The sequence below is a fragment of the Erigeron canadensis genome, chromosome 4 (assembly GCF_010389155.1).
Source record: "Erigeron canadensis isolate Cc75 chromosome 4, C_canadensis_v1, whole genome shotgun sequence".
Classification (NCBI taxonomy): domain Eukaryota; kingdom Viridiplantae; phylum Streptophyta; class Magnoliopsida; order Asterales; family Asteraceae; genus Erigeron; species Erigeron canadensis.
Genome location: NC_057764.1, coordinates 30,187,208 through 30,204,157, shown reverse-complemented (window position 1 = coordinate 30,204,157; position 16,950 = coordinate 30,187,208). Strand labels below are relative to the sequence as shown.

The window sequence follows — 16,950 nt, the reverse complement described above, 5'->3', positions numbered from 1 at the left end:
TAAGAACATTTTGCTCACAACAAAATTTGAACCTAATACATTTCACTCTCAAGTTATACATCCATTTATTTATAATTGTTACCTATTGTGTTTTCACATGGTTTAAAAATTAGTCTTTCGAAACCTTTTCTTTTAGCAATAGTAAATGTAAAATCTAGCAAGGTCCTAAAGTGATAGAAAGTCAATCATAGTGAGATCAGGGGATTTATAAGTTGCCACAGTAGTCGAGCCATTTAATTAGTTTAAGTTACATTTTTAACATCTTTTTGGTAATCCAATAATACGAGGTCTAATCAAAAATAGCTTTTGCTAATCCAAATCTGAACATGCTTCGACTGGTGGTATTGAATGTTATGTCTTTGCCTCTTTGGTACTGTTTAAGTAAAAAGGCTGATTGAAAGAATGCATAAATGACTGGTGGTATTGAATGTAAATTGAACAACTTAATCTACCACTCCGACACACTCATCTTGTTTGGATATATCTCTCAAATCTCCTTTTTAATACACACACCGTTGAAATACTTACATTATAGTTTATGTTATTTTAACTCAATCAGTATAGCTGTATAGAGAGGTGATAAATTACACAGTTACATCCCTGGCCCTACATATATATGTATGATCGAGTAAAAAATAAAAAAATATTACTGTACTTATTCATATGTTTATTTGTTAGATTCTTAATTAATTATGTTTTACAACTTACAATTTTTCAATCAAATAAAAGTCTCACTAAATAAATCTAGCTATCTTGATTTGTATTTTTTTTATATTATATATATATTTGTGGAGATCAAACATTTTTCGTACAGAAAGAGTAAAAAAAAAGGGGGAAAAATTAACCTATAGCAAACCTTGATAATGGTCAACTGTAACGTGGTATTGTTATCATGTTTAGAATACGTACGTAGCTGGCTTTATATTTAGTGATTTCTTAAAATAGAATACGACTATTTAAGTTTCGTTGGTCATAAAATAAACACTAGCTAACATAATTGTAGTCTCATATCATTGTCAAACTCATGAGGTAGTCAGCTCGCATTATAAGACCAAGGTTTCAGGAGGTCTTTGTTGGCATGCCATTATGTTACGTATATGCTACAGGATGTATGTTCTATAATTAGATCAAACTTGAGACCGTTGCTATGCGAAATGGAAAATAGTGGTTATAGTACCAGATTTTATTTTTATGGGTGTTAGAGCACTCACAAGGTCCCCTCAACCACTAATTACCATTATTTTTTTTATCAACACACATTAAAAAAATCGCCCCCACCATAACTATCACCGTCGCTGCTATCACATCCAGTCTCTGCTACGATTATATGTTGTTGCATTGCACGGTATCCTCTAGTAACTTATAATATATATATATATATATATATATATATAACGTGCTTGCATTTCTACATAAACAAATAGATAATAATGAATCAACCTAATTTTTGTGTCTAAAAGTTGACCTAATTATAGTTAGATGACCATGTAGAATAATCAAGTAAAATTAGAAAAGAAACTTAATTAATAGAATCTATATGTCAAATTTTCTTAAATTTATAAATTAGATTGATTGATTATTTTTCCTAAACAAATATCATTTCTCTTTAATGTAAATACCAATATAACATGTGGAAGCATAAACAATTTAAATATCTTGGATTAAATGACATGTGGTAGCACAAGGCATTCAATTGAGTTGGATAACAAGTGATTAAAGTGATCAGTATGTACAGTAATTTTCAATAACGCATTATTTATTTCATTATTTGTACTTGTTATTCTGTCGTTTACTTTACTTTTCTTGAAGGCTGCTTCTGGACTTCTGGTGAGAAACAGATACAAAAATGAACATACATTTCATAATTAAATGAAAAAACTCATCTACACTTGAGGCTGGAGCTACCCCTTTTGATATTTCATAGATATTTTTTTGCTACATATGAAATGAACATTTAATTAACTTGTTACTTCAACAAAATTCACTTTTTGGTTTATAAAATCTAAATTTAGCCAATTCATTAATATCAACGTTTCTACATCATCATGTACCCACTTGGCCACTTTCAAATTAAATCCATTCAAAGATTTCTCTTGGTCTTTCTTTTCCACAAGGTCATCTCCAGTCTTACTCTTTAGCACTAGTCTAAAAGATAACTAGCAACTAATAACTTTACCATCTTGGTGGAATGGTAGTGTCATTCATGAACCAGACAAACTAGGAATCAAGTTTTGTGATCTTACCCATTCAAGTAGCTTATATATGTTACAGAATATTTATTATCTAAATGATCTCACACATATTGTAATTACAAGGCCATGTGTTTTTTTTTTTTTTTAGAGTTAATTGTAGGATTCGTCCATGTGGTTTGTCCATTTTCATGGATTTCATCCCTATCAAGAATTTTAGTCAAATAGGTCCAAACTACCCAAATTTTTTGCACATTACATCCTGGCTGATGGCATCAAATATTTTCCGTTAAATTAGATCACATGCTCATCACATGAGGGTGAATTAGTTTTTTTGTCATAACATGTGTTCCTTTTTTCTTTCATATATGTATACATATAACATCTTATATTACAGATAAAAGTAAATTAAAATTTTCATTATAAAATAAAAATATATACAAACAAAACCCAAATGATAGATCTGTATATATGAATTTATTGATACAACAAGATCTGAAAAAGGATAAAGATTTCAAATTTACAAATCAAGACAAAAAAAAAATGAATATAGAGATACAAACAATTTTCTATTTCACGTTTCTAAAGCCTAAATTGTACTCATTACCCAATGTTTGTTTCCCTATTTTTCCTTTCTAGTTTCCTTTACTACTATGGTAATAACTGATGAGGGAAAGGAAACGGAACATTGCAAAGTCGGCCAAATCTTAAACATATATATAATCTAAAAGTACAATTAGTGTTAGGACCTTTTTCGGCCGGAGTTTGCACAGTGGCTGTTGGCGGCAGTGGCTGTTGCTATATTCGCACGGTGGTGGTTGGCGGCGGAATGGTCAGTTGTGACTCAGGTCAGTTGAAGGGATCGAGAATAATAATACAATAAGAATGATCTTGTATTCATTTTTCTCACCTCAGATTTTTAAGGGTTTTATTGGCTTTCATCTTTATCATATCCGTCATGGTTTTACATCTCTGATCTTGTATTTATGTGTTTTTTCATAATAGAAGATTGAAATCACTAACTTTAAGCTTTGGGCTTCATTTTTGTACGTATATGTAACTTTCTGGTGTAAATAATTCTAAAATTTTGATGATGAATTTATTTTTTATGATTGTGGTTGTAGAGGATAAAATGTTGGATGTGAAAGGAGACGGTGATGATATGTATCTTTTTTCTCTTGTATAAATTTCTAGAAGATTTATATATGAAGATCTAGTAAAAGGATTTGTTAAATATTTATTTTTTGATTTTAACATTGATGATGATGATAGATATGTGTGTGTGTATGTGTGTTTGTGTAAAGTTAAAATATATGTTCTTGTTGTTGTTGAACATGTTTGATCGAAGAAGAATCAGATTAAATTAGGTTTTAAAGCAAGTAAGTGGAGAAGAAGAACAAATTGAGAAAAGACGAAAATGCCCTCATGTGAGGGGCACATGACCTAACTTAACGGAGGAAAATTGACGCCATCAGTCACAAGGATGTAATATGCTACAAATTTGAGTAGTTTGGACCTATTTGGCTAAAATTCATGAGCAAGGATGTAATCCCTGAAAATAGGTAAACCACATGGACGAATTATGCAATTAACTCTTATTTTTAAGAAAGGCAGTAAATTAAAATAAAAAGTAATCAGAAAAGTATTAAGTACTGTTAAAATACAAATATACAAGAATATGACAACCCGAAAACCCATGAGCTAATACAAATATCGATATCTAGACCAATGTGGTTTTGCGAATTCCATAATTCAATACCTGATATTGGTAGTTTAAAATTAGTTAAGGTAGTTTAGGAATAAAAGGATTTATCGTTATAAATAAAACTATAAAAAAGTATGATACACACTGTAAGAAAATCCAGGACCTTGAGTAGTCGTCGTTAATACATCTAGAGGCCTCGACCCATATGTTAATATATCATTAAAAACAAAGGACAGTGTCATAAAGGCTAACTTGTAACCAACTAGACAACTTGGTTTGTCCTTCAATTCTCTCGAGAACAACATTTTATGATGATGAGATAATTGTGAAGAGACTATATTATATGTAACTTCAAACTAACTCCCTTAAACATGACCTTATTTTTTCTTTATTGAATAGTGATTTTAGATGCGCAAACAAATCGAATTAGATTATGTCATGTGTTAAGGTTATGTTTGACCAATGTGTGAATTCGAATGGATATTTGATTCCATTCAATATTCAAGCGGGTAATTTTATTCACAACGAAGTATTTATATATGGATAAAAATATGATTCTGTTAGGCACTTACGTAAGATAAAAAATCCCTCACATATCTTTTTTTAAACTATAGATATCATGGTAGCCCATACATTTGTTTAAAATATTAAAAAATTAATATGTGAGAAATTTTTCACCCAAGTTGAATGCATAACATACTCACTTTTTCCATTAATATACTACTCGTATATCTAATCTAAATTCTAACTAAAACAGAAATCTGAAAATACACTTCGCATCAAAATTTACACAACTTTTATGTTTTAGTGCCATATTTTATACAGGCCACATAGGCCCATCTCCCAATAGGGGCATGGCGATTTCTAGTGAATAGGGGGACTCATTACTCATAGTAATAAAAACGGAAGTACAAGAGTGCGTGCGAAATATTTTATTCGAAATTAAAATCGTTTATATAAAACATACACCAGATAATTTAACAAATGTCGACGTAGTTCAGGTGGTGACGCGCGCTGCCTTTTGGCCGTGCCACGCGGGTTCGACCCCCAGCACCCTTTAATTTTCATACATTTATTTTAATTTTCATACATATAGTTAATAAAGATTTCATTGGAGGAGTGGTTTTGTTTGTTGCCTACAAACTCCAAGGTTTGTTATTTCGATTTTTCAGTTTCACATAGACGATAACATTCATTTTGGCTGTTTCTTTTGATGGGCTGGATTATTCAATCTTTAATCATGGGCCTAGCCAAATATATATTTTATTTTGGGCCTAATTTTATGAGCTTATGATATGTTCAAGTTTAGCTTATAAATTTAGCATGGTGTAATGGTGTATATCTTTTATATTATTTAATTTATAATTACTTTTTTTTTCAAAAGACCAATGTGAAAAAAAAAAATTTGTTATATAATGTTTTTTAAAACATGTATTAGTATTATTCGAAATTAAAATCGTATATATAAAATCTACTCTAAATAATTCAACTAAGTTAGTTCAGATGGTAAGTTGCGTTGCCCTTGACATGTTTTACGCGTGTTCGAATCCTGGTCACCTTTTTTATTTTCCAAACATTTATTTCATTTCCTTTCTCAATATTTATATTACAGATCACTTAATTATATAAATATAATCTACAACGAATAAATAATAAATGTTTTAGTAGATTACTTGGTAATTAACGTTGCCTATTATAGAGTTGATAAGGGTTCAGGCCCTTTCAACATTTTTTTTTCAAACATTTTACTAATATACAATAAATTCAATTTTTTCAATTGCTTTTAACATCAACATTTTTATAATAATTTGTATATTTTTAAATTTATTATTGTGATTGCTTCACAAGAGATTTAACTTTTTAATACAAATAATTGTATTTTTCAACTTATTTTTTAACAAAAACATTTATCTTCTCTTTAATATTGCTTTAAACATAATAATTTTTATAGTTTCAACGTTTTAAACCTTTTATTAACAATTCAATGTTTATAAGTTGAGAAATATACATTTATGTGTTGATAAAAAATTTTCAAAAAGCTTTTATTAATATGTTATTATTAACATGAATTTTAAACATATTTATTATTTCTTTTACGCCTTTTAAAATGTAATGTTCATTAAGTTTTAAAAAATTCGTTGTAATTTGTTCATTTTATCTACGTTTTGTTATAAATTAATTCAAAAGTTAATCAAATCGAGATATTTTAGTTATGATATGTGTAAATTTTATGATTTATAGAGTAAGTTTGTGTGTCATGTGTTTTAAACGAAATGTTTTCCGGGACAATACCCTGGTAACTATCTTGCTAAGTATCCCGGGGCGAAACCCGAGCACAAAAACTAGTTATCATTAAAAAAAGGGAAGAAGAAGTATAATGGGAAAAAAATATGATAAACATAAGTTCCAATCTTCCAGCTCTCAAGCAGTTCAGAAGATTCATCCCTCATTCAATCCCCTTTGCTCCTGCTTTCATCTATTGAAAAGTCAAGGATATTGAATGATCGATATGAGAAAGAAGCGCTCAAGACGGAATTTGACAAAGAAAAGAGAGTGTTCACCCCGGCCAACAAAGACCGTAATTACATAAGTTGACACATGAAAATTTTGAATTAGAAATTTCTAAATCAACATAATGGCTATGTTTGGCATAAGCTTTTCAAGAGCGTTTCAGGAGCTTTAACTTTTTATTTTAAACTAAAAGCTCCTAAAATATTAAAAGCTTTGTTTGGATGCAACTAGCTTTAGCTTTTATTTAAAAGAAAAAGCTCCAAAATGAAACGCTGGTTGAAGTAGCGTTTCAGGAGCTTTAGCTTTTCGATGGAGCTTTTACTCTTTAAAAGTTACACAAATGCCTCTTAAAGTTGCAGCTACAGCTACCATAACAAACACCTTTAAGAAATAAGAGTTACAACTTACAGCTCAAACTAAAAGCTACCGCTACAAGCAGAGGCGGTACCAGGAAAAAATTTCAAAGGGGGCAAACTTATAAAACTTATGAAAAATAAATCTAAAAGGGGGCAAAATGTTAAAAACCTATAGAAAATTTTTAAAATTTTATGAAAAAATTAAAAATACATGACAAAATTTAAATTTGGAGGGGGGCATTGGACCCCCTTCCCCCCCCCCCCCCCCCCTCCCCCTTTAATACCGCCCCTGGCTACAAGCTACAGCTACTTTTGCTAAACATACCCAATACTTACTTCGAACTATGAATTCCGAGTAGCAATACATATTAATAAGAGTTGTCAGTTAACAATAAAGAATTCGTGGGTTTAGTCTTATTACAAACAAACCAGCATAGTCCGTACACTATGAAAAGCTTTTTTTTTCAATTGGTGGCATTCGAATTTTTTATGAGAATATAACCTAATTTGACACATTATTTTTTCTAAAATAAATACAATTTTATTATGAAAAGGTTATTTCATGAGTATTTTAAGTTATTAAGAATTTAGGCTAAAAGGTATGAGGCGACAAACATGGCAGCATTCTGCCTCCTAGATGCCATGAACACCACCTCCCTTAGGCTAAAAGGAATGCGGCTAGTTGGAGAGGAGGGGATAAAAGCCATGTGACGTCTTATAAGCAAGAGAGTTTTGGTGGGAAAAAGGGGAGTGAGGCAAGTTTTGAGGTTTGGGGGGAGTTGTGACACTTGTCACATTATTGGTGGTGGAAAGGAGTAGGGAGTAGGTACCAAAGCTTGGTCAAAGGCGAGTTTTGGGCCAAAAAAGGGGAAAACACGCCCCACTCCGGATAGCCTTAGGCTTCTTGACAACAAAACATGTCTCAAACGACCCAGAGACAACGCATTCCACATAATCTTTTTCTCTATCTCTCTCCTACTTTTCCCTTTATTCTCTTGCGGCTATATCCGACTTTCAAGCCAAGATACCTCCAAGATGTCATGAACACCACCCCACAATTTAAGTGGTATTATGGGGTGTCACATGGCACAAGTTCCCCTTTTCCTATTTCGTCACATACCTCTCAGCCTTAATTAATTTTCTATATTCATAACTAAATTTTGAAAGATGTAAGTTATCATACACTATCGCTAGAAGCATATATGCTTTGAGCGGTGTTAGTTGGTACCCATAGGGTACATGGTATTAAACATTTCGCTTCTGGTATAAATATTTAATGGAATATACTAAATTATTTGATTACATAAATGAAAGTTTGATTAGAAAAGATAACATAACTTAAGGTATAAGTTTAATAAATATTTCATATAGTATATCCAAGATTTAAATATGGAAAGTGATATTTATACAATAGAATTTATTCATCTAACAACAAATGTACAAATTATCAATAATACACGGAATACAACATATGTTAATGTTCCTTTTGCAAAGAACCTGTGATATGAATAGTTGACTTTGTTAAAAACGAATAGTGAAGATACAAACAATAATTGCCTATTTTAACCAACCATTGAAATATGAATGGTTCTATTGGGCTTTTGTGAATGCATAAAGGCCCATTATGTTAGGCCCAAATGCAAAGAAATATCAACATTTTTTTTTAACAGAACATCTTTTGTTTGTTCTAGTGTATCAGTGAGCTGAAGAAATTCAGTACATAGATTGCAGAGAGAAGTAATAAACCATGTTTTCAAGTTCTAGATTCTGAGAACCTGTAATCCTAGATGCACAAAACTGTCATATTGTTGGACAACATCGTAACAGAATCTGGGCAATATTTTGGACGGTGGAGACTATACTTGGAGAATCAGAAACACAAGCAATAAAACTGGTTGGGATTTGAACACTTGGCTTTTTGACCTTCGTATAATTGCTAATATGCTATTCAGCTATTGTGACTTTGTGGGTATTGTCTTCCACTCAATATTTTTTCCATTAGATATATCTTATATATGGTGTATGATGTGTTTAGGGTAAGGAGTGGTACCCAGATTGGATAAAGTATTAGGTTGTTTTCCTTAACCCATGAGGAAAACCCATTAAATATGTCCATATCCAAGAGTTCATTTGACTCTTGTTGACTTGAGTTGCTAGGGCATCATATAATGCAAATGGGCCGCCACTATCACTTGGAGATACACAATAATAGAAAAGAGAGATCAAAAGAGAGAAAAGTTTCAGTTCTCGTTCCCTGCAACAGCAAAGCTTCAATCCCTAGAGATTGAACCGTTGGATCGTCTTGGTTTTTAGACAGTAGCTACACAACAGTTGGGCCAACATTTTGGACAGTGAATTTGTCTCAAGTGTTCTAGACCTCGAGATATAGTGGCTAGAACAAAGAGTAGTAAATTTGGTGATGTTTTTCTTTTTTTGTCTTTAGTTTGTTTCCATACATCTTGATGCTTTATTCCAAGTGTATGATGGATTGCTGTATGCCTCTAGTATATCTAGGGAAGGTCTGATTGTATTGCTCTATTATTGGTGGTAGTGAATTTTAAACGATCTAAGGGTCCCGTGGTTTTTACGCTGACTTTGAGAGGTTTTTCAAGCTAAAAGTTCTTTTGTTTGTGTGTGCTATTGTTTGCTGATTTTGTGACCATTAGGGGCTGATTTTAATTGCATTTAGCGTCCCTATTTGTTAGTTTCCTCATAGGTTCACACGGGTTGAGAAAGGTTGCCAAACGAATGAGTTATTTTCGTATTTATGTTTACTGTTGTGATGTTTATTTCCCATTATAAAGTACTTAAAACATATACGAATAAAATTATTCAACTTAAAACTACTTAATTTTACCTAAAACTACCCAATTTAATGTCGAATGACGGTTGTCAGAGGTGATTTCAGGCAACAGTGGCCAGTGGTGGATTCCAACAGAAAAAAAGAGAAAGGAAGGGTACGTGAAAAAAGAGATTTGTGAGGACTGAGGAATGATTACCTTACCCCTCAATTTGTTGTGTAATGCTCTATTACCCATTTCTAGATATTGATTATCTTTCCTTATCATGTTCTTTTATTACCTTGTCATTCCTTACCCCAAAAGACCCCAATCAGGTACCCCTTAATATAAAGTACCCCCTAAATATAAAGTATTGATATTTCAAATTATGTAAAATTTTAGGTTTCAAATCCTGTGATGTGAATTATGGTGAGTTATTAACGTAAAAACTAACATTTACCCTTCAAAAAGAAATAAATAGTATCATTTTTTTTAATAACACCTTTAATTTAAATTGGTTTCATAAAAGTTATCAAAATATTAGATAGATGATAAAATTAAAGATGGTAATTTGTCAAAAATTAAACTAAATACATTAAAATATGTATTAAGATTTATATTTTAAGGATATGAAATTCTTCCTTTACATTCTGTCCATCTTAAGGTTTAACTATGATCCACAAATCCTTGATTGAGTTTATTTATTAATTGGTACTCTTTTGTAAATAATTAGCAAAAGCCAAATAATTCTAGTACTTGTACATCAAGTGATAGACAGTGACAAGTTTGCTACTAGTACTTTTTTGAGTACCAAAAGCAGAGCACGTGTGATTCTATTTTATTTTTAATTTATACTATCAATCAAAATAAAACAAAAATGTTTTTTCTATTTTTTTCAGTTATTTTTGACAAACAAAAAAGGCGATTTCATAAAACTTCAACAATAGTTGATACAAAATATACAAACTTGGTAGAATATCTTAATGAAACTAGCAACTTAAGTACACTAATTAATTAAGCTGAACAAAGCGAATATAAACAGGGTTGGGGATTCTTTAAGCAACACATGACGTAATCGTTCGTCAAGTGTATTTTATTTATTTAATAACTAAAATATGTTTTGAGTTATAGATTAATGATAATCTTTACCTAATATAATTTTAATATAAATTTTCTAAAAAATTTACTTATATGAGTTTTAATGAAACTATGTTTCTAATTATTATTAATAATTAAATTTTTTTTTACACTTTATACTGCACATATAAGCTCGATCCGTACATCATACAGACACTGATCCTAGTTCAATAATACAAAAAAATAAATAATATTAAAATAAAGAATGATGGCGTTGAAAATTGTAAAACTTGAAACTGAAGTGTCCTTTACGAACTTGTACCATGAACATCTGACATCTCACATAGCAATTTCATCATTTAGGACATCTCAACATATATAAACTTAACCGAATTTAATGTGATTATATTTCGAAAATAACGTTATCATGTTTTGTGATGCAGTCAACTAGTGATTAAGTGGCAAGTATATAATTCTTATGAACTTAAACTCAAAATGTGTAACATTATGGAACAAAGTAACTAGCAAAAGAATAGTATTTGCCATTTGGAAAGACATTGAGGGACACGTACCAAACATATTTGAGATTAAGAAACCTCATTAACCATGTGATTATTTGAAGATGCGAATTTGGCTTTTGCATCACAGCTACCTCACTTTTCATACACTCCTCTTGGTAGTTATCACACCCAATAGGGGCCTCATTTCCATATATCCTTTTCTTGTCTAACCATAAATATACATACATAATGTTAATAATAGAATATAGTACTGTTTACAATAACCACATATCATATTATATTTTTGTTTTCTTATCATACATATTTTTCTTTCGAAAAATATTCTATTAACATGTTAACAATGAGACTAGATCAACTAGCTGAAGTCATCTTTAATTTTACCTAAATAACACGTCATGGAGGATTTTTCATTTTAATCATCTGTAATTGCTCATGGTTTACCGTTTACATCTCTTAATTTAAAGTAATCATTTTATGGTGAGGTATCTCATGATATCGAATATCGACTTGCTGATAACAAAAATATCATACTAACATGTTATATTATAACTAACTTGTGTACCAAATACTGACCAACTAATAACAAAAATATCATACTAACATGTTATATCATAACTACATATATTAAATATCTTATGTTTGTATTTTATTTTTGTAAATTTTTGAAAAGCAAACAAATAACTTTGATTGAAGTTCAATATATGTTAAAGATCTTATGTTTGATAAATTAACAAAATGTAAATATTTAAAGAGAATTAAATATGAGACTATTATGCATCAAATTTTGATGAAAAATCTTTCACATACCAATATTTTAATATTTTGAATAAATGTTTGTCTCCTCATGATTTTTATGGTTTAAAAAAAAGTATGTGAGAGGTTTTTCACCCAACTTAAGTGCCTAACAGTCTCATATTCTCTTCCCCATATTTAAATATCTTATGTTTCTATACATTGTTCAGAAGAGTATCAATGTATCATCGTACAAAATATATTAGTTTTATTGGTTATGGTTTTTGAACGTTCTAATGGTCTCAACATGTTCGTCCTACTTATCGAACCGTACGTCTTTTAGACAGGATGCCATTCCAATTTTAGGGAACCACATAGTGAGAAAACAGAGGTTAATCCCCTAAATGATACAACAATACAATAGAAGTATTAACGAAACTAAATACTAAATGCCAGCTGTTTCCAGCATAAAATGAGGGGGGGGGGGGGGGAATACTGTGTTGTTGACCACAGTTCCACACAGTCCCACTTAAATGCACTAGGAATGGAATTTATAGCACACTCAACTTCACACTCTGAAAAGACAGTTGGGATTCTCAGCAACTTCTTTTAGTATGCAAATAGCATGATAGTTGTAGTACCATATGCACCACAAACATTCCATTTCAAACCAAAATTTTGTTTTGCTTCGTGTTAAGGTAATCTATTACTCCACTATTGACTCCTAAAAGTATCCTAAATATTATTAGGATCACCAATCTCAGGGACTCTGGTCAACAAACGAAACCTAAAACTAGCCATAATGGTCCACTACAAATAGTTCTGGCTCGATCAAAACTTCAAACTCAATGGTCCAGAGTTGCATCATTTCATAAAATAATCTTATGATATCTCAATCAGAGTTGACTCCCGTCTTCATGTGGCCTGAATGTCCCATTGGTCGATCAGGCTTCAAATCCAATAGTCCAGTTGTAGAATTTCAATATAATCTGATGGGATCTCTTTACCCCCGAGTCCCCGAATCATTAGATACCAATGTCATGGATTAAAATTTAGATTTCTCCCTATAAAGTCATTATATTGTCTATACCAAAGCAAGCAAAATTTTGATCATCTTACATCTGTGAATGTCAGTTGCAAAGTTATGCCAATTTTTCGTTCAAATATTAACAGATGTCCCAAAGGGTCTTTATGTTATCACCATCCCTATGGGTTAAGGAAACGAAGAATGGGTATATAAAACCCAACATCCTACGTGCCTAACACAATTTCAAAGATTTTTAACAACTCAATCTCACAAAATAAACATTATTAATTATACATTGATTTTCCTATAATTACAATGCACGAAACACGCATAGATTTTTATTGTGTTTTTCAGCTCAAAATCATAGTGCACGAGACAAAAAAAAAATGCTTACGCATCAGAATAATTACAATCGATTTCCAACCAAAACATAAAAATAATGAAACAAGCAACAAGAAACCAAAATATCCTTTATTTTTTCTCAATAAACGTTTAAACCGAATCAAACTCATTGCAAATCTCTTCAATCAACAAACAAATGAAGCAACCATTTTCCTTATAGAACATTATTATGTTCTAAAAGCTCTCCAAAGATTATCAGCATAAAACTGATTCTACCAGATTATGATTTACTAATTACTAAATAATTACTAGCTGCAAAACTCACGGGCCATCACCAGCTACTGTTTCTAACCCACTAATGGCTCGTCTAACCACATTTCGTTCAACCAAGGATCTTCTTCGTTGTTTAGCTCGCCGATATCCCAGTTGGGCAATTCCATAGCATCTTTATCGTCGAATTCAAAATCTAGAATATCATTAAAATCCCCAAAGTCTTCGTGAGGTGTACATAGATTGTCGAATGGTACACCTAATTCTAACCCAAAGTCCGAGTTTTTCCAGATTTCAGCTAAGGTCCGAGTGTCATCAACAGGTTCAACAAAGTCCAGCCCTGGCAACAAATCATCTTCATTGCATACATTTGAAGTCGAGCAAGTTTCTATCTTTTGCCCATTGTTGATAATGACATTGGAAACGGACGATGATTCCATTTCAAGAACAGAAGATGGCGACGAATGTGGGATTACACCCACTGAATCTTCAGAAACCGCCTGTTTTTGTTCATTGGATATGATAACAGGCGAAGACTTGTTTTTTCTGTTAAGCGGAATCTTTAAAGTTTCTGCCATTTTTTCAAACTCAAGTTTTTTGTTTTCATAAGCTTGAGATGCCTCCTCTGCTGTACTAAACGTACCAAGCCAAACCCGTCTGCCTTTAAACGGGTCACGAATCTCAGCAGCCCATTTACCCCATTTTCGCTGCCTAACACCTCTATATTTCAACCCATCAGAAGTCATCTGAGGTTGACTCAATGATCTAGTCAAAACCTTTTTTCTTTTTCCTGAACTTTTATCACCGTTACTATCTTGAAACGAGTCAGTCGACGGACTCCTAATCATAGGAACCACCATTTTACGAACAATTGTTTTAGACTTTTTAACGGGCTCATCATCACCAGACGAATCAGTCATGTCCGGATCATGAACAATGATCCGAACAGTTCTCATGACACTACTGTTTGGTAAAGGTTCGGTTTTTGGTTCTGTTTTCGGTTCAAGTAGCTTTCCTTTTCTTTTGGGTTTCTTGTTACAAAGTGAAACTTGATTTTCCTGATAATATGCCATCTATTTTCAACCCACCAAAAATATCCCAATAAAGAAAAAAGATTTGGTAAAAAAATTGGTAATTTCCTAACAAAACTCCTATCAAAAATTGCTAGTGATTTTATGAATAAAACTTCTCCTAAAAAGACTGAAAAACTTGTGTATATGAAAACACCCAAAACAGACCACTCCAGAACAAGTCCTACAACAACAACAAAAAAAAAAATCTATCAAAAATCCTGCACAGATAAATTATACATACAATATACATACATATATATACAGGATAATTATAAGCATTTTGAGTATACCTTATCGGTCTCAAACGCATCGAAACCGTTGTAAAACAATTGAAAAAACTCTGCTGAGATAAACAGCAGAGAGACAGCCAAATTAAAGAAAATGAAATCCAGAGCTTCAATGGAGCCCCAATCACAGCCAAAAAACTTGCAGACATATAAACTGTTCTTCTTTGCCTTTTTTCTGGCCTAAAACCACTCTCTCTAATACCCCTTTTCAACCTAAACAGAAAAACCACACAAAAAAATAGATCAAAAACACTATATATATATACATATATATATATAAACAGTTAAACATATATATTTCAATAATCTTTAAAAGAATCAATTTTTAGGAAAAATACAGCATACCCAGATGGAAAAACAACAATTAATCAAAGGGTTTTAATAAAAATTGAAACTTGATTACAAAAGCCCTTTTCCAATTAAAAAATTGAGTGAGTATATATATATGCATGTGTATATATATGAATAAAAGATCCTGATTTAATAGGATTTTTTAGATAATTCAGTATACCCAGATGAAAATATAAACTTTTAATTAATGGGTTTTATTAAAAATTGGAACTTGATTACAGCTTCATAAAAAATCAGATTCTGGAATTCAAGAATTAAAAGCCTTAATTGAACAGATTTTAGGAAAAATAATACTAAAAAAAAAAAAAAAAAAAAGTTTAGAACAAGAGTGAACTACCTGAGTGAAAAAAAGATCTTTTGTGTGAATTAAAAAAAATGAAGCAAAATTGAAGAACAATATAAATATATGTATATATATATATGTAAAATTGAAAATGAAATAATAATTTGGTAGAATAAGATGGCGTACCTTTGGGTGATTTTCACTATTTTTTCTCTTTGGAATTCTTCTTTTTTTTACTGATAGGAAAGCTCCGTTTTTCAAGAGTTCAAAACGCAAATATTGGTTTGGTATTTATAATGACTTTTTAAAATATTATTTTATTCAAAATTTGATGGAAAGTAAATAAAGTCTCTTAAATTAAAAATATATTTTTGTTATTTTGTAAATAAATAAAATAAATTCCATATAAAATATGAATGTATGATGAGCTGTCATGACCATCCATCATGCATGATATTATAAGTCATGCATATCATGCTAACATTTTGGCCGCCATTGGCCGTATAATTGCTTTACTTCACGCTCAATATTATGAAAGCGTATTACACGCGCCTTGATGTCCCCTAATGAGCGACAAATTGGGTTAAGCAATGCGTTGGATTGGAGCGTAAGTTACACGCGCGAGAAATGAAAATGGGTAAACATTAAGCATTTTATTTTCTGTTTTTGTTTTGGGGGTTTAAAGTAACGCAGCGAATCGGAAGCGTTGATGACAACTAATAGTTTTTAAGACGATTTTGCCCTCGCTAATTTTGGATTCCACGATAATGCCATGGAAATATTACTATTTGTTTCCTAAAATACCCTTGCTGGAAAAGGAAATACGAGTAATTTTGCTCTCAAGAAATTTATGTTTAATGATATTTTGCCTTTTTATTTATGAGAAAATCAATTATGTGTTGATTGAACAACTATTTGATGCAATTGGTTAAAGATGTAGATCCCTTCAAGTTACTTTCAACTTGAGGGTCAAGTTAAGAGTTTCTTAGCCCTTAGATAAAATTTAAGGGTTAAGATGTAAAGATGATCTTTTAATCTTGGCCATTGATTTTCATTCAATGGTCAAGATCCCCTCAACTTGACTCGAGTTGGAGTTTCAACTTGAGGAAATCCTCATCCATTGGTTAAGGGTGTTTGTCATTCGATAGAATATCAATACGGTAAACTATTTTATAACACGGTAACATGTTTTTGAAAGGGTGTGAAAAGCTTTTTGACAAACTTTACCATACATCAAAAGGAGAGAGGGGCAATATTAATTTTTTTTCGTTTTTTGTTGAGTTTTTTTTGTATCTGTGGTGTAGTTTGGTATATGATGTAGAATGAATAATGTGTCGATAACAAAATAGTGAAATGCAGTATAAAAAAAAAGTAAATTCGAGGTGACATAAATGAATTGATCTTGAGTGAGCGATAAGGATTGTAAGGTCCAACGCCAACGCTTTT

The 16,950-nt window shown here is 31.3% G+C and overlaps 1 protein-coding gene across 2 annotated transcripts; it reads right to left on the bottom strand.

Moving 5' to 3' along the window:
• Window positions 1-13,352: 13,352 nt before the first annotated feature.
• On the bottom strand, window positions 13,353-15,731 carry LOC122596186 (ethylene-responsive transcription factor ERF118-like). 2 transcript variants are annotated; one of them, XM_043768718.1, is made up of 3 exons: window positions 15,691-15,731; window positions 14,874-15,083; window positions 13,353-14,764 (listed from the first exon to the last, which is right to left on the bottom strand). In XM_043768718.1, exon 3 carries the CDS (start codon window positions 14,581-14,583, stop codon window positions 13,588-13,590), a length of 996 nt encoding a protein of 331 aa, XP_043624653.1. In that variant the 5' UTR covers window positions 14,584-14,764; window positions 14,874-15,083; window positions 15,691-15,731; the 3' UTR covers window positions 13,353-13,587. The 2 variants fall into 2 exon arrangements, with proteins under 2 accessions (XP_043624653.1, XP_043624652.1); XM_043768717.1 differs by lacking the exon at window positions 15,691-15,731 and adding an exon at window positions 15,559-15,577.
• Window positions 15,732-16,950: the final 1,219 nt, after the last annotated feature.

Bases quoted from the DNA above. Each gene is read 5' to 3' on its own strand.
- LOC122596186 (XM_043768718.1), bottom strand. From the start codon at position 14,583: ATGGCATATTATCAGGAAAATCAAGTTTCACTTTGTAACAAGAAACCC.